The sequence below is a fragment of the Aythya ferina genome, assembly GCF_964211825.1.
Source record: "Aythya ferina genome assembly, chromosome: 3".
NCBI lineage: Eukaryota > Metazoa > Chordata > Aves > Anseriformes > Anatidae > Aythya > Aythya ferina.
The window spans coordinates 32,479,403-32,501,696 of record NC_140298.1 but is presented as its reverse complement, the minus strand read 5'-3'; the positions used below and the strand labels follow the sequence as shown (position 1 = coordinate 32,501,696).

Here is a 22,294-nt window from a genome sequence, read left to right as displayed (position 1 = left end):
AACAGATGTTTTTGATGTAATTTTTTTTTTTTACCACAAGCGAAGACTACATTATAGCCATAGGAAAAAAAAAAAAAAAAAAAAAAAAAAAGACCGCTCTAGCAACTAAAATTTATTCTCCCCATCTCATTCTCAAGTCTTCATTATGAGGCTAAGAAGCCCAATAGATGTCTATGTTTTGGATAATTATATCACATAATTTTGAAACGATCGATTTAGAGCTTTTATCACTTTACTAACCAGTCTCTGGCTAATTAATTTAGTAATCAAACTCATCTGATTTTGTCTACAAAACTTGTCTACATGTTAATGATTTATTTCAGCTTGGATGTCATTTCCTACTACACATTCTTGCTTTGCTTCTATGTTCAACATCAAATGTAACATCACCAGGGTCCTGAAGGCAAAATACCTGCTTTAATTTTGAGCCTAGCTAAATTTCAATCTCTTTATCCTCTCCACATCTTTTACTTGTATGGCTGATGGAAGTACCATTTTTTCTTCTAAACCAGACCCTATCTTGGTACTTAACCTCTGGAAATACTACTATAACCTTATGGTTCCTGGTTACTAATATGTCCTTTCCTTTGAGGCATAATCCTATTTAATTTCTCAGCTGACCTACAGCACTTCTCTTAAACTTTTATTTATCCAGCTGGTCTGAAATCCTTCCCTCAAAGTTTTATCCTTTTTGGTAAAATATAATTTTCAGGTAGTTTTTTGCATCTTAGGTAAATAAATGGCAGACCTTCACATCCTTCCTTCCATGCTTAAACTCTTTAGACCAAATGAAATTGCTTATTTAGTTTCTCATAAAGTTGTCCCTTTGCATGTAAAACTAGCTACATACATTTTTTTTCTTTAATCTCAGCAGAAGGATCTCCTGATCCAAGCTTATTTGAGGTAAAAATCCCAACACAAAACGTCCCAAATCCCTGTCTTTTCAAAATAGTAAGGTACTCGCTACTTATCAAAGACATCTTGAAAACAGCCTAATGCTTTTGTTTGTGCAACAACTATTCATTTCCAACCAAAGATGAGTTTGTCCATAACGAAACCTTACATTGCTGGTCCCAGTAAAACATCTCCCTCAAAATAGTCTTGACCGACAGACAAAATTTTATCTACACAATTTTGTCTCATTTTCTTGTGTTTTCATATCGTTTATCCATAACGTGACTGGAACCCTTTTCCATTTACCTATCTCTTCTGACAACCACATTTTCAATTTCAGTGTTCCAGCCACAGTTGTTCCACCTCACTTCTTTCTTGATTTATGCCAAAAGAAATCTGATAACTGTCACACGTTTTGCTTTCTCACTATCACCCTGGTCCAGCATGTACTACTCAACTCCTGGCAAACAAAAGAGAATGAACAGATCAACTTCAGAGAATGAACTTCCAATCTCTCCTATCATGGAAACACCAGCCGTACAACCTCTTAATGAAGCTCATGGGATTCTCAAGTCCTTTTTCTTTATTTTCTCCTAAATGTGATGACTTCTTAGAATCCCATACACCAGCCTGACTTCTCCACGCTCTGCCTAACTAACCATTTCCATTTTCCTGGTCCTTCTCCTGTTTATATCCATTAACTCTGTATATGTTTTAAAACAAGCAAATTGACCTCACAGCATTACTGCTCTTATATTCTAGCTGTTCCCTTCACTCCATGCTTCTTACAGTAATTCTCCTGCCAGCTGTGTGTTAGGTTTATTTAGCATGTCAACAAATCCTTAGCAAACTATGCAGTCTTCTTAGTGTTTTCCTGCTTTACATCATAAAAACACCATGCTTCAGCATTTGTATTAATAACTGATGGTTACAGTTTGCTCGTAAGCTTTGCCAAATGATACTTCATGCAAATTAATTTACTCAAACGTGATGAAAATACCACAGCTTCTGTATCCATCTCTGTATTTTCCCCTGCTTTGTCCCACTTCCAATGCTACTCCCCAGCATCAACATCAACATCATCCAACCTTTACAGGGGAAAAAAACAATTAACCCTCCAACAAGTTCTCTTCTTTTGCTCAGACGTGGCTTTCATCCTCTTGCTTAGGGTACTAACAGCCCTTTCTTAGGCTTAGTAGTTAAGTATTTACTACCAGATACCATAAACAGGAAGCTTTCCCTTCAGAACTCCACTGCAGGAACTGTACTCATGAAACACATGTGCTACAATTACAAGTAAGATGCTGATAACCAGCAGACTGAAAAAAAACTCTATATAAAGAACAAAGTCTATACTTTCCTTACCAAATGTCAAGACAAATATGTATCCCATTTTATTACTCTGCTTGCTAAGCTCATGAAAACTAAAAACTGCACAGCACTGTAACCTAAATAATTCTGTTTCCCTAACACCTACCTAGCCCCCCATTCTGCAAAAGTATACTAGGAGTATGTCAGAAATTAAATACAACCTCAAGAAAGTAGGCAACAATTGCAAAGAATTAAATATACAGAATAATTAAGGTTTCCCATATTTTTCCTTCCTGTGACTAAAATCAGATATAGTACATTAAGAAAAATGGAATAAGTATTTTAGTAGCTTGTGGATATGTAATTTCATTGAGTTACACTCTTTTGGTAAACATACTTCATAAAAGCAACAAATCATGTTTACAATCCAGACAAACTTGTTTTAACAGCTCTCAACCCAAGAGCTCCTGAAAGCAAGACCACTGAGACATAACCAGACTTCTGAAATCCAATGGTCAAAATAACTTCATCATTCAGCGAAGTAATGCCAGAAATCATGAAGCAATAAAAACAGATTTCATACAATACAATGAAGTTTTGTGTAATAGGAAAGAATAAATTCTTGTTGATAAATATGAATATCATGTGGAAAAAATAAAAACAGTTGAGATTAGTCTAAACTGTGAGATGGAGATAATAGCCAAATAGTTATTACCTTATGGATCGCCAGTTTTATCACTAGATAAAAAGAGAAAAAACCGTACATTTTGGCTTACTGTAGCATACAGACATTATTCAGAACAACACTTGGACATTTAAGACGTGACGTTGTTGCTCACGAACTTAACTGACTTGAAATCATGAGCTATTCTTTCAAAAAGGTCAAATTTTTAAACGATATATTTCTGCAAACGATGAAAATCTCTGAATAGTCAATAACTAAAGCATCCAAACACAAAACAAAAGCTATTAAACAAGGATATATTTCAACATCAAGAAAGAACCCCTCCCTCCCTTTATCTAATTTTCTAAGAGGAATTATGACATTACAAACTTAAGGCAAATATATTACAGGAGACAGTACTGTAAACTGATTTGTGATTCATGGAAACTCTAAAGACCATTTCCTGCATTATGAAGAGATGTCAAGATCTCTGCACAGCACTCCTTTCTGGTGATTTTACATTACTCAAATTTGCAGAAGAATGAGTACGTTCTGTGAAAACTCTGCAAAAGATCAATTCTGAAAAGGGCAACAATCTTACCCTCCTTTTTCCTCCTTCAAATATCTTGGACTCATTAAAACATGGTAGCCATGAAGACTTCCCTTTTTGACTGGACGACTGCATACCACACTTCTCCCTAGGAAGTGGCCTCCCTCACAGCTGTTTTAAAATTTCTTAAAGCTAACTTCAAAATGTTTTATGGTATTGCCTGCCTACTTTGTAAAGCAACTGAATGGTTACATGGGGACCTGGAGCTGCAAAGACGTCTGGATGCTTCACAAACTACTAATGAAGCAATGCAATTCTACAACTAGAAAAATAAGCAACACCTGAAACAAAGTTCAACAGAAACATTCAAGGAGAATGCTTCTGGCTGCAAGTTTTTAAAGCTGAGTGCATTTGAATTGAAAAGAGCATTTTAACTACTTCACTTTGTGTTATAAGAAAAAAAAATAAATTAGATATTCTGCAATCACTACACTGAAAAAAATCAAGACTTTCAGCATTTGAGGTTACTTGTGTGGTTTTGTTCGCTTTTTAAATTAAAGTTATGAGAATTTGGCCCTGCTTTCTAGCAGTTTTACACACAAGCAAATATTCTGATATTCTTTAATTGTAATTAAAACAAATATGTTCTATATATATTCTTTCAAATCACTGTCATCCCTTTTCTACACGTAGATTAATTCCCCAGCTACTCTGATACTTCTTGGTTGCTTTTTTTTTTTTTTTTAGTAACCAATCAAACAACAACAAAAAAACATGGATTGAACACACAAGTCCCGTTGATCTGTAATGTAAAGCTTTCTTGTGCTGAATTCTGCACTACCCTCCCCATAGCTCCTTCCTAGTAACCTGTTTTGATGGATACTTCAGTTAAGATGCTCCACACCTCAAGAGCATAAGTACTCACAGGATCGAGTATGTATGAAATCTATGCTAAAAGCCATTTAATAGTGTTTGTTTTGTGGCTCCTCCTCTGCTATTTCCTTCTCCTCCTATACAGCTGAAGAAACTTGGCGTCAGTTATCCCTCAGCAAATACTATATGGCTTCCTCCTGAGCTGAGAAGAATCCCAATATAGGCTTTTATTTTTTAGGACAGTACTTTCTGTGGCATATGCATACAGGTCTAATTTCATTGTTAGTACCTGACATTAACTTAAAAACGATGCAGTCCTCTCTTTAAGACACAGTACACTTAAAACATTTTAGAAAAAAAAAATGTTATGTTTGATGCATTTGAGGCCTTGGCTGTTACTCCCTTTAAAAGCACGAGTAAATAAACTTTTTTTTTTTTTTTTTTTTTTTTTTTTTTTTTTAAAGAAAGGCTTGTGTCCAATTTTCAGCAAGGGAGAATACCAAGGTACCACTGATGGTTGTGTTGCATTCCTGCCCCTTCATTCAGGCATTAAAATAAAATTGCTCTACAGAATAAATTATGTTAAACATTTGTGCTTTGTAATGCATCATAGATATCTTCTTCAAGAGACGTAGTACTTCCTTAGAAAAGCCACAAACAGAAGGGGATAGTCCAGCTAAACTCTTTAGTGTAACTTTTATATGTAGTATTTCACTGTTAATTTGTGTGTGATGCTCAAAAACATACATGCCTCTTTATAAGCTATTTAAATGAACTATATTCCAACTAGAACACCCTGATCAAGGAGAATAACGTATTGGAAACATTCTGTACTCTTTCTATTGCTGGAAGACTTGAGCTTACCTACCATATAACTCATATTTGCATTCTGCTTACACTAAATTGCACAACAGTATATACATGAGCAATAAAAAAACCACAAACACTTCTTCTGCTACATACAAACAAATGCCTCATTCAATCTTTATTATAAAACATATCCTAACACTTCAAAATAAACATCTACATACAGCACAAAAGTTTTAGTTAGAACTCATGAATTGGATGGTTATTTCTCAATAATTTCAATCTCAGTAACTTCAAGCAATAAATATATAAAAAATAAAGCAAAGGCATCCAAAGGGAAATTTCTTAAGACAATGTTATCAATTGCAAGTGTGTTAACACTTTCAGCTTACTTCTACCTAATGTAGAGATTCTATTCTGTTACACATGTAGAAAACTTAAGGGAAAAATGAAAACAAAATGGTATGTCTGTATGTAATTTGCTCTTTTTTTTAATTGGCAATCATACGAAACATAATTCTTTAATGTTACTTAGATGTCCTTAGATGCCTGTAAGGAGGAAAAAATATTACATCTTATCTAGATACCTGTAACTTGAAGCCACAAGTATTCACCTGCTCTAAGCAGTAACAGTAGTAGAAAAGCACAGCTTTTTTTTTCCCCCCTGAGGCCAGCAAAGCACTCTTTTGCTGAAATCTTTTTCAACTATTCTCCTTCAGCTGCAAATCTCAAGAACATCTTTAGCTATTTGGGGAGGGGGACAGGAGTACTAAAAGAAAAGACAGACAATTCGAGCTCTTTTGTCCTGAATTTGATTAGAACATCTCAGGTAACACCCACTGTTTTCCAGCAATCTTTTTCTTAAGAATAGCTTCCCTATACAGTGAAACCTTGACTGATACACAGTAGTCTCTGTTTAAAAATTACTTGGCAGGAAACACACATTCTTCCAGTAGCTGAGCCTGACCCAGCAACCATAGAGTATATGATGGTAAGTACATTAGAAATATGACACATGGGTGAAGTGTTTTAACTTTAGCTATCCCAAAGAAAGGCAATCACATATAAAGAAGTCTGTTTTCAATATATGTATTTTCTTGAAAGACATCCAACCCAGTTCTTCACATGTTCCTGGAAAGCTCTCTATACATCAGGGAAAAACAAACAAATCCCCTATCATTCCGTGTTAATGATCGATCTACTCACCAAAGAGAAAAAATAAGCAACCTCTGCAATGATTGGCTCGCAATCAGTTCTATTTCAAGCAAAAATGAAAACACTCTTGACTGCATTAAATATTCCACGCCTGATTGTATGACACGTTCAAACAGAAGCACATCGAGCTCCCCAGAAGACTCTGTTTGTTTGTTTTTAATGAAAAAATGAGGAATCCACAAAAATACAATTCTTCCCAGAATCATATAGCTGGACTGTGCATAGCCTGTTTGGTATGTAACCAATTAAGAAACCAAACCAGCATTTTCTTTCAGCTTGATGGAGTTTTATGGTCTGTGGCGGTCATTCACACCAAATAGGTTGAGGGACTGAGACTGGACAACAACACATCTGCTGCTGCTGCTTCACAGAACAGCAACTAGAACTAAGCATAATTACTCATGTTTGTATGTCTATATATATTCAGTATACATCTATATATATTCTGTAAATACATATGCCGAGTTTGCAACATTAATTGCGACCCTTGCTTGCACACATTTTACCCAGGGAAAAAATGGAATAAGGCACAAGATGAAGAGCTCTGTGGTAGAATCATTTACTGTGTGTTTCTATTTCTGGGCAACTTCAATGTTTGTACAGATCCGCATCTGGAAAAATCAGCAGGTATAGCACAGCAATGTGTATAATAGCCACAAACAATATTATTTATACCATTTAAAATCTAGTTCAGGCATGGTAGATCATATCGCTTACAAAAACAGCTCCACATCTGTCAAAACATCCAAATCTTATCACAAAAACAGTGCTATAATTTACAATATTCAGATGGTTACAAAGCAATACTGTGAAGAAACTGGGTAACTGCAAAAGCAAATGGAAATAACAAAAAGTGCCAGTATCATATAATCATAGAAATCTCTATACACCGATCCAAATAATGATTTGAATCAATAGTCCTTAAATCCATTTGGAAAGTTCAAAAGCCAAATATAACCCTCAATTCATAACTAACTGGAACAGAAGTAGTACTAAATGCATTGAGTTAGGCCAGTGAACAGTTCTTCACTCAGAAGCTACATCCAGCCCACATTATTGCAAAGGTTATCTCCAATACAATTGTTTCCAACCAGCCGATCCTTTACGTACCATAACCCAAATTTCCTACCTCTAAACATGTATATACCACATATAGTTGCCATATTCAATTATTTTCTTGAGCCCAACCCTCCCTTTAACATACTACAGAGCTAAGTCCTTAGCATGCTGGAAATTCTCTTTTGGTAGAAATATCTATCAGAAAACACAGATACCATTCTCTGCTAGAGCAGCATAGTTACAAACTAATTTCAATGCATGAATATTTTCATTTTTTTTGAATTCGTTCTCATTTTTTAAAATACATAACCATCTAATAAAAACAGAAAAATGTTTTCACGTAATTATTAACACAACAGTGCATTCTTTTCCTATTTTCTTTTTCCCCTATAAGTATTATTTTTCTTCATTATTTCTAAATTGACTTCATGAACACTTGTCACCAGATCAATTACCTTTCTTACAAATCCCTTCACCCCACTTAGTGTTGAATCAATATTCCCTTGGTCCATAGTTACAGATGTGAGACTTACACTGCGGTTTTGTTGCAGAAACTCATCTACTGAAATCTTACTCTCAACTGGTGCATAAAAACCAAGTTGCCTACAGCATTTTCTGTGATTATCTCTGGTACTGACCTACATAATAAAAGGAAAATATTTCCAATATAATGTTCTAAGACTCTACCCTGACTTGGCTGTACAACTACTTTCTGACCCCTGCTTTAAAATTGAGAGTAATTCTTCTCAGCTTTTGTCAGATTTCCTACTGAAAATCTCCTCTGACAATAAATGCATTTGTTTCTGTTGAAATCATAACTTATATACTGAACTGATAAAGTAATGTATTCTTTCTTTACATCAGGGGAAAAAAAAAGCCTTACTGACTTACTATCATCATCACAGTGTTTTATACTTACTCTGCGCATATTTTTATTGTTCTTGAAAACTATTCAAATTTGAGAATAATGCAAATTTTTTTCTTTTTATCTTTATTTGGCTTTTAAAAGACATTTTAACAAGTAAATAGTTTCCATATATTTAATAGACTACTCTCCTGAGCAACCAAAATATGCATAGATTTGTGTCCTTGGTGAACGATACTTGAGCCAGAGAGAACTGACGAAAAATTATGCAATTTAAATGATTACATGTCACTGTTATTTCAATCAGCTAAATCATTTCGATTCAAATTTTTTTTTCCTTTACTTTTACTTGTGACTTTTATTCTTTTTCTTTAAAAGATGAATTTTCAGTGGTAAGACTCAGACTGCCTTTCAATTATGCATCTTTTTTTTTTTTTTTTTTTTGTTTTGTTTTGTTTTGTTTTTTAAACTAGGAGATTCCAATGTAGGCATGTTTTAAACAACTGTGTATTTTAGCATTAAACTCCTGTTGTTTTTAAATTTACGTTAGAGAACAATGAATGGCATTTCTCACTTTCTAAATTAAAATAAACATTGTTTGAAGACTTCTAAACTGCAATGGAAGAGCAATTGACAAATACCACGGGTATTATATCAATTCCATAAAATTGTATGACTTGCAACCAGAAAGATGATCAAAATGCAGTTTGCGTTCACAAGTTGCTCCTTTCTTACACATATCTTAGAAGTGTGTGGGTTCTATTACACTGATACAAGACATTAAAATGTGTAGATCTCAGTGTTTCAACCTAAAGTTACAGATCACACAAGGAAAGAACACTTCTTGTCTTATCAGCTCCCAAGGAATTTCTCAAGTTTGAATGAATTAGGTGTCGAGCTATAAAAGAAAACAGGCTTTTGCACCTGCATGACAATCTAAAGATGCTGAAGCCTGTTCTACCACTTCTACATATTCTCCTTCCAGCTACTTCACCAACAAATTTCACCAGAACATGCATCCAATTGTCTTTAAACTTCATCATCAAATGTGTGCTGCTGGTGTATTAATCTAGATTACTAATTTTTAAGTGCGTGCTTAATACATTTTGTAATGTAAAAATCATCTGGATTTGCCTATTTATCTCTCTTACCTTATGACAACTGTGGGATCACTTGGATTTTTACATGTTATTTTACAGATAAGAGCATCATCAACAGATACTGAATGTATAAATATACTACTTTTAAAAGGTGTTTAGCATCGCACAATTCAGCTAAATTCACATTTTTTAATAATTATTCTACACTTTCTACTCAATAAACAATAGATTTATCACTTCTGGTTAACTTTCAGAAAGAACTTTGCTAACTTCTTGTTAACTCATTACATTTCAGAAAACTAGACTGAGCATGTAGATAAATTCTACACCACCTATCTTTAGTGGGTCTTCTCTCTGTGATATTTTTCACTCTAATTCTCTGGCCTACCAGATAAAGCTGTTTCTTGTTTCTGCTTTAAATGGTGGAATACTGGAAAACTACTGTTTATAGAATACTTCACAGATCTTTCTCTGTGATGTTCTGGTGATTCATTCTTCCCCACTCCATTTACTACCTTGTCCTCATGCAATCAAATTAAAACGTCTCTTTAAACTCATTCCCTAAGTATTCCTTACATGTTTAAGCAAGATCATCATTCAAAATTTTCCTAGTGACTTCAAATTCCAAAATTATTCAGGAAGAGACTAGCTCTTGAATCCGAGATGCTAGTTTCACCTACAAAAACACTTCAATGGCAGAAAAGCAGGAAGGCAAAAAACTTGTAAGGCACCTATGCAAAAGTAATGGCTAGAAGTAACAGACTACCAATAAAATGTATATATATTTTTTCATAACTCCAGATGACCTTTTAATTTACAGGAAGATCCTTATAGCTGCAAGGGGCAAAACTTATTGATTATAATGCTGGAGCTGCACATGCCTACTTTCTCCTAAGATAACTCATAGCAGATTATTACTATGAAAGCTTTTGTTTGTTATATCAGGCCACAAATCTCTGCAAATGTGTATTCCACTTTGAAAGCATTATCAACCACCTAACAAACAAATATTAACTTAGATTGTAAGCAACGTTCTGCTAAAAAAACCCTTCAGTTTCTATATAACAGGGTGGGGAGGAAAAGCAGACAAGAGGAAATGAGTCCAACAATCCCAAATGAAATCTAAAGCAATTAGTTATCAAAATTAGCACAAAAAAGGTCAAGGTCATGAGCAGACGATAACAGGATTCATGAATGTCTGACGTAGTATTTCCTGTTCATTGGGAATGGAGAGCCAAGCAGTATACTAGGCAATTTAGAGGACCTCTTGTGCAATTGCCATTTGGGCTATCTTGCTGTAGTCAAATACTACCACCTAAAGAAGCATGGTTAAATAAATGAGGCATCCAATAGCACTACAGCATCGGTGACCACCAAAATGTGCTTACTGTTCTGTACAAATATTAAATATTGACTGCCAATGCTTAGGATACATGTTTCATTGTTAAAGTCTGTCAATGGCTTCAGGCTCAGGTCAAATCCACTTACAGAGGACACAGAAGTGTTAGAGAAGTCCTAAGTATATTTTTTTATCTTTATAGCGTTTACACTTATTTGTGACTTGTATAATTTTACAGTTATCACACTATCCTTATCAGACAGCCGTGTCTTCTTGAATGGTGTTTTCAAAGAAAAATGTTTCACACGCCAATTATGTTATTAATTCTTATGATGTATCACAAGGTGTAAGCACTTCCCTTAAGATCTCTAGGAGCAGCTAGATTTGTAATATTATTTGTGAAGAATAGATTTAAAATCAGACCCTTCCTTTTAAGTTGTAAAACCAAGAATATTGATATCATCCATCAATTAGATGAACGTGCTGCATGTAAAATTAGTCCAAATGTAGGCTACACCATCTGGCTTTTGGTGAAAGAACATGCCCATTTTTACACATACTTCTTGCCCTCCTTTCATATCCCTTGCAGCTTACTCATTTACAGTGCAGCATCATAACCTCTCTTTTACTATGCAATCTCAAATGCCAATATACCCAGCTGACCTTAGCTTTTATCTGTGTCTTTATTTGAGATGAGGAACACTACCGCTAGTTAGTCTCCAAAAAAGAACTTAATTCAAATTTTCCCCTTTTCCTATCAGATGACTTGACATTTATGTCACAGCTCTGTATAGCTGCACACATCTACCCTAATATCTTTCACAGTAGACATGTTTCATACAGCCATGTGGGGGAGGCGCACCCACGAGTGAAAAATTTCAACTTCATCTAGTCTAGAAGCAAGTTCCACAGTTGTAGCTAGTTACCTAGCTTTGATACTGCCATTGGCAAAACAGCAGTTACACAAAACTTAGCACAAGGTGCAAGAACGGCAGAGGAACTGCATACAAATCAAAATAATAAGCCTGCATTAAGTTGCAATCTGTTGTGTTTGCACTGCTTTTAGTTCCCAAATCAGCTTGCTCTGGGGGAATGCGCAATTGCAGTCAATGCTGAAAGACAGATCCAAAGACTTTGTTTTTCTCTAAAGAGGGAAGTAAATACAAGGATGGAGAAAGAAATAAAAACAAGCTGTAATTTTGAAGTTACAGTTTAATTACAATACAGGGGGAATAGACAATTTCCTTAACAGAAAAGGGAGAGTCTGTTTTGTAGTTCCTGGCACATTCATTGCGCAATGCAACTCAAGAAATTCTATCACTACTAAGCTACTTCAGAACATGGTTTGTTAGCTCACCTTGGGATACATACCTGCAGTTTTGCAAGGATGTTTAAGACAACAGCTGTAAACATGCATCTATTCAGTTAGCAATAGGTGGGAATAGTGTGTGCTCCATGCCTTGCATCTGGTCTAACTCCATGCGGAACTTGATTATTTTAACTGTTCAGTTTTGTTGAAATTGAGCTTGTAATGTTTACTTCTTCCAGTGCAATACTGAGGCAGAAAAATGTGAATGCTGTGTCCTGAAATCTGTCAATATCCATATTTTTCTTTGCAAGTTGTTGTCATCATTTGGACTTCAAAAAGCATGGTATTACTCATCATTGTAGCTTGAGGATTGTCCTATCTGGCATTATGACTCCTAATACCTCTATTTCAATTTTCAAAACACTGGCTAAAGAGACTGTGAAGAGAGAAAGGTAAACACCTTCCAATCTAAGAATCAGTGGGAAACATTTGAAAAACTGGAAAGCTTAATATTTTTGTCTGCTTTTAGAAAGTCTATGACACTAGGAGTAGGACTGTTCAGGTATTGAACATAATTCTCAAATGAGCAAAAAGGCTCGTACTTTCACAGTGCTAGCTGAGAATATGAAGAAAATTTAGCACAGAAAGAATGGCTGCGTTCTTTTCCCCACACTAACTAATAGCGGTGATCCAACTTGGCGAATACAACAGTGCAGTAGAAAATTTCTAGCCAGAAATCAGTACCTGGAAAATTATACTATTTAATATTCTCTTTTTTTGCCAATGGTACAAAACCACTTCAGTTATTCCTGAATAACTCTTGGCAGACTGAATCTTTTTTTTTTTTTTTTTTTTTTTTCCCAGCAGAAACCATAATTGCATAGTAGAAGAAAAACAGAGGGAGCCAAGCACCACTTCACTAATTATTTTGAAGTGTGTTAATGTGCTTGGTGTATCCCCAGAATTGCTTCTGTCATGTAACATCTTCGATCTGTCAAACTTGTCATCCGCTTAAGCAAAATGAAATACGTTCTGGGAACGTGTGTCTTGAGACTGAAATCATAACTATCACCAAGAGGTCACTCTCCCTTGCGACTGCTTTCTGAAGTAATACGGTTTATTTCTAGGGGTCTGGAGACCTTGTGATCTTGTCTGGACCACATTAAGAATATCTTTTTATAAGGCACCTGGCTTTTGTCCTCTTACTAAAATATTTCCGAAACATATTCTAGTAATAAATACAATTCATAATAGCTGAGAACTATATGGGTATCAGTGTGGGATCTCTACAGGATAAAAGAAAAGGTGTCTCTTCCACTTATTATCTTCCCAAAGAGAGCGAGGTAAATCTCTTGGTTCACCAGAGTATTTCTCAGATTCCAGGAACCTCCTATTAGAAATGTCATGTAAAACAAATTTACTACCTACATTTTTCACGCCTATTTTTCTCCTTTCCTCCCCTCTCCCATTCAATACACAGCTAAAAGCAACTATTAAAATCTCACTTAACAGAGTACAAGAGGTGGTCAAAGAGGAGGAACTCCCAGTGTAGTCACCTAATAGTTTAGCTGAACATGCAAGTCTTGTCATTCCTTTGGTCATACTTAAAATCTCTCTATACTGGTTTGATACCTGATCAGAAATATTTAAGAAGCAGAAAAAGTGGAGAAATTGTGTTAGCCTCAAACCTCTCTAGATCAGTTGTCTAGTGGGAGGAAGGCTGCTCCCTTCTCTTTTTTTGAGCTCTTCCCTTAAACGTTGAATTTATCCAACGTCGAAGAACTGCCAAATAAAGCAAAGCACGGGGAGCAAGTTGGCAAGGAGGCAACATTTAAGTTTTGAAAGAAAAAAGGATATTATTACTATGATAAGTGGCACAACTTTCTTGCATAACTATTTAAAGACCATCAGCGTGAAAATAATGAAACGATAAAGTTGCATTTGGGCAAGTTGTGCCTCATAGAGCACAAGATGACAGTTCTGTTAGATCTATACTGGCTTTTCTTTCCATAAAGGTATACTCAACTCTTTTCAGATTTGAAGTAACTGCACACCAACTACAGCATGTTTCTGGTAAGAACAATTTAAACCAAAAAAATCATTATTTCCCATTTAGATACACACAGAAAAACATTTGTTGCTGAGAAAATGACACTCTGAAGTATAATTTAAGTGAAAATTACCGAGCAGTTGACACAGAATTCCCAACCACATACATCTGTGTATGACTAAGGATATAAAACAAGCTCTCATGTGACCTTTCAATCTTAAGACATAATGATTAGCCTATAATATTGCTAGTCTGCTCCCTGCTCTCCTGAAGTCTTATTAAAAACACCCTTTCAAGACACATTTCTCCCCCACTAACAGGCAAATTCCTTTGCTGCCAAGAAAAGCAAGCGAGAGAACCGTATGAAATATCACCTACATCGTATTGCGCCTTCGGAAAACTGAGCGATTGGCTCACAGGCATGTTATCGCCAGGTGCAGCTAGCACTTGAAAATACAATCAGAAACGAGGCACATAAGCTGACAAAAGCTCCAAGCATCGAGGTAGCCAGTGTAACCACATGGATTAAGCTGCAGGAAGCAGCTGTAACAAGTCACTGTAGGATACGTTACAGTAGGCTACTGGTATACCAGGCACACAGCACCTTCACCTCTCTTGCTGCCTGAGTAACGATGGACTTGCTTCCACCCCACCGTTATACTCAGCACAAAGCTTTTCATTCATTTTGCTTCATTCTTAAAAAAATTTAAGAAATCATCAACATGAAAGAGCGCTCTTATTTCACATATCAAGAAACTACAGTGGGATGCTTTCCTTTACGTGTGCTAAACTTTTAATTTTTTGAGTGATCTTCCCTCTTTTCTCTCTCTCTCCATTAAAAAAAAAAACAAAAAAAACCGATCTGCTAGACCACTCAAAACTCCCCTTTTATCTCCCATTCTATTACTTGAGCTCTGGCTGCACTTTTAGCAGTATCTTGTGGTTTAACAGCTTGTTCCAACCTATTTTCCATTATTAATAGTTTCTAAATTACTTTCTTACAATAGGAGGTAGCTGAAGATCCCAAAACTGATGTAGAAATGCCAGGATCCTGCTTATGCTGAGAGCAATTTATCAAAAACTACCACTTTTCATTTTTTCCTCCTGTTTTCTCTACCTACCCCTTTCCTTTCTTTCCATCCTAGCACTTAACCCTCCCTCAAATATATCCATATGGAAAAAAAAGCCAACCACCACCCAATTTTATTTTATTTTTTTTTTAATTGTGCTGTATCCAGAAGCACATTTTGGTTGGCAGTACTTTGATCCAGACGTCAATATATGCCGTACTGGTCATGATTAAATATTCTAGCGGAAAGTAAGAGAACTCTGGTTTAGCTCTTGAATGCTGTTTCTTTTTCTTAGAAAAATGGTTGAAAAAAGTATTCATTTAAAAAAAAAACTTTAACCTTATTTTCGTGGATACAAATCTCATTTAGGCAAAAATTGGACAGAGATGGCCAGCAGCATCCAGAAAAACGTTAAGAAAAAAATCTCTCTTCCTGACTTCCAGTTAGCTACTAGCTGATGCACATTCCAGAGTACCCAGAATAATTATTTTAAAATCTATGGTGGTTCCAAAGTCTACGTTATCTGTACTTCACACTTTGAACATAATCAGAAAGGTTTTGAAAGTACTCAGGCCAGTTCCTTTTGAAGACTTCCAATTAGAAAAGGTATTTACATAATCATTTGGTAAAAGCTTTTTAACAAAGCAGTGATATATCTAATACTTGGAGCGTGGCAGCTATATTCAACCCATGTACCCTCCTTTCAAAAATAGCTGCAATTATTTTGAACTAATTAAGTTAAACAAAGATAGCCAGGTCCACAAAACACATAGCCCTAAAGTAATTTATTTGGCAAAAAAGCAACTGAAATGATGCATATGTAGCCTGGCTTGCTTTATCACTGGGAAGCTGCTTGTATGTCAGACCAGTTGGTTAGAAGGATATGGAGGTCCAGAGTAAACCAAACCTAAAGCAGGTATATGGCAGCGGAAATGGGGAGGGGAAGAATAATGGTAGGAGAGGCCTAGAGGACAGTCCCAGCTCCAGTAAGAGTTTGTAATGGTCCACGCACACACTTCGCATGACCCTAAAGCTACTTAAACAATTCTGTTCACCACTTCTTATTCAAGCTGTCTTAAAACAATTCTAGTAGTTAATTAAAAGGCAAATATTGTGAAGAATGGGGGTGGTCCAACCATATGTATATCTGCCTCTTGACAACCTTCCAAGCTTGGCTTAACTTGCCCTTTTCTCTTGCACAGTTTTCCACATCAAATCTTTTTGATAAAAAGAGAAATAACTACTTGCATGAAACTCCTGGGGTTTTAAAATATGTATTCTACTGATAACTACATACAGAACTAGCTAGCTCTTCAGGTAATACTTATACATCTTTATGAAGACAATTTATCAAACTTGTATTATGGATGAAAAACAACATTAAACAGTCAGCCTTCATTTTCTGATTCCTTAAAGATTCTTAGAATTTATATTAAAAAAAAAAAACTGATCCGACAGAACTCAAGAATGAAAACCTTAAATGGAAAGTTATTCAAGTTATTTGATTAATTTAGCACAGATCAATCCTTATACAACTTCTGTTTTTGGAAACTGAGCTTCATACTGTAATCAAATCAACACAAATATGTCACTGTATTCAAACATCTAGAGAAAGATGAAAGAAAACATAAACATATAAGGATTCAAGATAGTGTTTAAAATCACATATTAAATGTCTGTAGTGAGGTTGTGTCTCAGAACGTCACAGTGCATGCTTATCAAATCCTTTGCATTATTGCAGTTGCAACACATGATGAATTCAGATAAACATACTAAGAATGATAAGCCCTTCCGAAGATTTCCATCATGAGAATGTCAAGCTGTATGGTGTAATAGCTTCCAGTACCCAGGTTTATCAAGCTAGACAAAATATGTTGGATATGCTCCAACTGCTTTATGGATTAGGGCATCAAGGATCCTGAGATCACTTCCCAAATGCCACCAGATGCTACATCTTCTCCCAGACTTGGAATCCTGGCTTCCTTGACATCTCCTGCTGACCTTAGGGAAATTCCACTATAGCAACTCTATGTCCTCCTCAGCAGAATAAAAATGCAGCAACACATCCAAGCTGCACTCCTTCAAAGGTCCATGCATAAATAATGATTTGAAATGAAACATCAGCTTTACAGGATTTAATTGCACAGTACTATGATGGTTAAATTTGTACATTCCTGGCCGTCTTAGTCAGCAAGATTGTTCCCTGACTGACACATATTAATGCCTGCTGTTCATGTGACAACAAGACTAAACAGGATAAAGATGACAGATGGCTAACAAAACTCTGTCACACAAAGAAAAATATGTTCATATAGCCTACAGATTTTTCCTTTGAAAAATTTATTTCTTAAATACTAGCTGATAAATTTCAGATTGATTTTTTATTATTTTTACTTGAAAACGGATGTTATCTATGTTCAGAGCAAGATTATTTAATCACCACCTCAAACACGCAATGCAAATACTAAGTACCACATCAAAACAGTAAATCAAAATTGCAGCTGTAATCACAAATGTATTTTTCTGTTCTCACAGTGAGTGACCATTTGCAAGTTTGTTTTTTTCCTACAGATTTACTTCAATAAGAAATATTTTAAGATAGCAGTAGGAGCTTTAAACTTATGATCTCTCACATAAAATACTCCTCAGATATCATAGAAATTAGAAAATTGAGGTAAGAAAACAGATTTTAATTTCAATCTTCTGAAACTTTAATGTTTTGGAAAGAAAATGACCATTTTTCACCTATAAATATACAAGTTAGTCTGAGGACTGGCAGAAATACGAGGATTTGTAGTTTATGCATCTAATCCAGAGGCATAATTAGAAGTCTTGGCTCACTACTGTTTAGAGAGGAACTGCAGAAGCTCTTAACTCCTGCCCATCTCCATTCAATACACAAAGAACCCGTATTCCTAACTTAAGCATTCAGGTCAGGGTCAAGGCAGCTCAGAAGCCTTACCTGAGTTTGCTTCATTGCCCGTTCCATTCTACGAGTGCTTCCTTTCTCAAGCTTGGTCCGAAGAAGTAAAGCTGAAGTTTGAATGGCCCAGAACTTTGGCTGAGAGAGCAAACACTGCAAAGAAAAACAGCAATTTAAATGATTCATTAATTCATCTGAAAAAAAAAAAAAAAAAAAAAAACACTGAAAAAAGTTAGGCTTTTAACCGTGTTCTCAAGCATGAATTCTGTTTCCTATTCTGAAAGTCAAATACGTGGTTGCAGTACTGATGAATTTAGTGCTGTACAGATTACATTAATCTATTTTCAATGGAAATGGAAGCCATCAAAAACTATTTTCTCCTCAGCTACTGCAACGCTGTGCGTACAAGTACCCATATGGTGCATACTGAAGAAAGGGGACAGATTAAATGGCATAAATTAAAGTGGCTACTCAAAATGAAAGTAATATAAAGAATTTGATACCGAGAAGTCTGGCACAGCCTTCTCCACACCTAATTGTTGGATAGTTACAGACAGTACTGAGACCTCTTCCTTAGACCTCCTCTTAAGGTTGAGCAAAACCCATTCTCTCAGGCTGTCCTCATATATCAGGTACTCCAACACCTGCACTAACAGCACCTCCATATTACATTAGCTGAACTTGCTATGAATCTCACAAACGTTAATAAAGTTAGAATTTGCTGTGTCTTGAGAATAACAGCAAGATTTTTTTGATATGTAGTAAATGTGCAGGGAATAGTCTAGGTAAAAAAGCTTTGCTAAATATATGGCAAGTTCTCTCTTTGAAAGCCCTGCCCTGCTGCCAGGAACTTGATGCCAACTCCAACCACTAATTTTTACAAAAGCCCAAGAAGAGTTATGTAGCCAATATAACTTGATATCCCTTAATACTGTACAGATAGCCTGGATTCTTTCCAGAACAGTTTCAGACACTGTATACCAAAACTTCTGTTAGATATTTACTTTGAAAAGGGAGACAGCAGGGAAACTTCCTCACTAATTTTATTGACATTACAAATACGATCCAGCTTCACTGAGAAAAGAAATTTGCCTATAGATATTTGTAGACTGGAGAAGGAGCCCCAGTGGTTTTATTCTTTCCTCTCAAAGACCTCCTAATGCATTAAGAAGTATGCTTTGCTGGTTTGTGTGAAATGCCTCATAAATTTCTGTGATAATGTAATATATCTGTTTGCTTTTCCCCTAGTGTTTTTGCAGGAAAGAAATCTGAAAGAAACAAGCTAAAGCAAATTCTCTCCAAGCAAAATTACATTGGGAATGAAAGAGGCAATAGCAAATGAAAGCATAATGAATGCAGTATGAATGCACGTACCACTAGATACCTCAACGTCAATTGACCCTTCCTCTTGTGACCTACAACCTCTGAACAAATTCTTCCATCACTTCTAGTCAGCCTTACAGTGTTAAGTACCCAAAGGCTTCCATACCATCCTGCCTGTGCTGAGGGGAATGTAATAACAACGTTCTACACTCCACACACTTTTTCAAGTGCCCTTGTATAAATTGCAATGAGTAAATCTCTTAAATGGTTCAAATCTCTTCTGTCTCATCCTGGGAAGTTCCATCTGCTACCTACTTTCTGTTTACTTGAGACAAATCCTCCACTGCAGGAAGCAGCCAGGGCATTTCTAACACAGGACCCTGGTTTCTGAGCTCATTCTTCCGTGGCCCATTCCAGGTGGCCACTAAAAAAACTTTGTTCTCTGCTACATGGTGATAGACCTTGATATTATTTTTCACATAAACACAATATCTCTCAAAAAAAAAAAAAAAATGATGAAAACTGAAGTGCTCAATGAATAATGCTCTTGCAGACATTGCTGCTCAGGCCCAAATACATCTCTTTACCGGCACCGGAGCACATGTCCCCTCACTCTGGTTCACTCTCCCAGCCAGCACAAGCAGGGCATGAAACAAAGTCCCTGTGTCCATGCCACCCAACATGGCACAAGGCCAGTGCATCAGGTCAGGAAAGCCTCTCCTCAGCTTCTGTGTGTACCTCTGACACTGGCGTCCAGACAGTTATTTAGACCATTGTGCTATAAATGATGTGCGTATAAAAATCATATGGGGAAAGAGGAGAAAGAACAGAAAAACCAAATGGAAAAGAGGCAGAGGTAGTTACAGTTCACTCCTCTGCAGGAGCAATGACACTCTGACCCTGAGTAAGGAACCTGGTTTTTAAAGGTATTCATTCATAGAAAACAAAATGTAAGGCATACCTGCTTTACAGTTATGAAAGAAAGAGAAATTCTCTAACAATGTTATTGATGTAAAGACAAAACAAACAACAGAAAACCAATGCTGTAACAGCCTAGGACAATGAGAAACTTGCCTACTTTTTGGTTAAAAGAACACTTGTAATGATACTTATATTGAACTCAGTCTTATGCCAGAACTCAAATACTCAACTTTTCACTGCCTAATCCTAACATTTAAGGCAGCACAGATACAACACAGTAAGGGACACAATATTTACACTTGAGGACTTTAAAGAATTTCAGAATATCAGAATACGCGCGAGTAACAAAGCAAGCTTTAATTTACCACCTGAAGTCTCTATAAATGCTAGACAATGGTTTCCTGTCAGTCCCAAAGCTTTTTATTTCCATCTAAATCTAGACTTGATTAGTGAGACTACAATTTAAAATAAAACATGCGGAAGAGAGAAAAAAATAAATCAAGATTATGAAAGTTTCATCAACAGATCTGAAAGTTTATTGTTCTGTACCAAAGGCAGATAAAAAATTGTAAAATAGTTTTTGTTCTTAAACACACTGCTGAGGATCTTCACAAGTCATCTTTGTTCTTATTTTAGGGAAAGACCAATAAAATATAGAAACAGAAAAAGCAGGAAAAATAGATGGGTGAGCAGAAAGGAAAGAATATAAGGTTATGCAACATTTTCTGCACCGAATGTTATGTTTTCTGATAGGAAGAGTCATTACTCCAATTTTTCTCCATATTTTTCCTACAAACAAGAATACTTTTTATCTTCTTATTCATCATTTCAAAGTGTAAAAAGGAGAATACTACTAAAATATTATACAAAACAGAAAATGTCATTCAATATATCATTGTTACGTAATGAAAGTGTATACTAACTGCTTTGTTATTAAGACTTGGAAGAGCATACTGTTACTGTGTAATAACCTTTATAATATCCCCGTTATTATGTAAGGACAAAAATGGCAAGTAATAACTGAATTGTGAGACAGTAGTATATTTCAAATGACACCAAGACTAAACCCAGTCATAACAGCTCTGCCAAACCCAGGCTAACTCTCAGGTATCGTTACTCATCCTCATCAGTATTCAGAATACTGTATACAGTACATCAGAATTTAACTGAGACGTGATGCACTCTCCCATAGCTTTCTGTTCGAGAAACAGAGAAAGTACTGTTGCATGAATTGCAATGCCTATACAAAACTCAGGGCAAGTTCGCAAGGATCCTCAAGGAAACTTGTGCCATTGGTGTTTGATAGGTACATATACAAATACAAATGTACACGTGTATTATTTGTAAAGGTAAAATATTTGGTTTTAAGGAAACTGAAAACGCAGAAATCAGCCTGAAGCTTAAAACCAGGAATGCAACATTCAAGGTGAAGTAGAGAAGTAAACCACGGAGCTTTGGGAAACTGGGCACACACTGAGCAGCATTAGTTCCCCCACAATACTACATAATCTACAGCCGACAAACCAAACAGAAGTAAAGTCTTCTGAAGGGCAGATAGATAAGTCTGTATTAGTCTGTCATGACTTACAGGTCTAGGTTGTTTAGAGCAATGCTTCTCAATGACCCCATCTGCTGTTTACAAAAGTAGGATTTGCCGAAGGAATTAAGCCAGGAACATGTTACATGCATTTATTAGAGATGCTAGATGAGAAGCCCAAGATGATCCCTGGTAACCATAGTACTAAATAATTTGAATGATTTCTGATTTTTTCTCGTTTTTACAAATCTACGCTTCAAATAAGCCTATTCTTCTATTCTTACATCTTACGCACCGATGAAATGTACAGGACGAGGGGGAATGGGCTTAAGTTGCGCCAGGGTAGTTTTAGGTTGGATCTTAGGAAGAACTTCTTTACTGAAAGGGTTGTCAGACATTGGAATAGGCTGCCCAGGGAAGTGGTGGAGTCACCATCCCTGGAAGCCTTTAAAAGACGTTTAGATGTAGAGCTTAGGGATATGGT

General features: G+C 35.9%; 1 protein-coding gene across 2 annotated transcripts in view; it reads right to left on the bottom strand.

Annotated features, from left to right (window-relative positions):
- TTC27 (tetratricopeptide repeat domain 27) overlaps positions 1–22,294 on the bottom strand; it is a 111,508-nt gene that overhangs the window by 35,050 nt on the left and 54,164 nt on the right. For both annotated transcript variants that reach the window (XM_084512724.1, XM_084512725.1), the window contains exon 10: positions 18,069–18,182. In XM_084512724.1, coding sequence (XP_084368850.1) covers positions 18,069–18,182 — 114 coding nt within the window. The remainder of the gene's footprint in view (positions 1–18,068; positions 18,183–22,294) is intronic.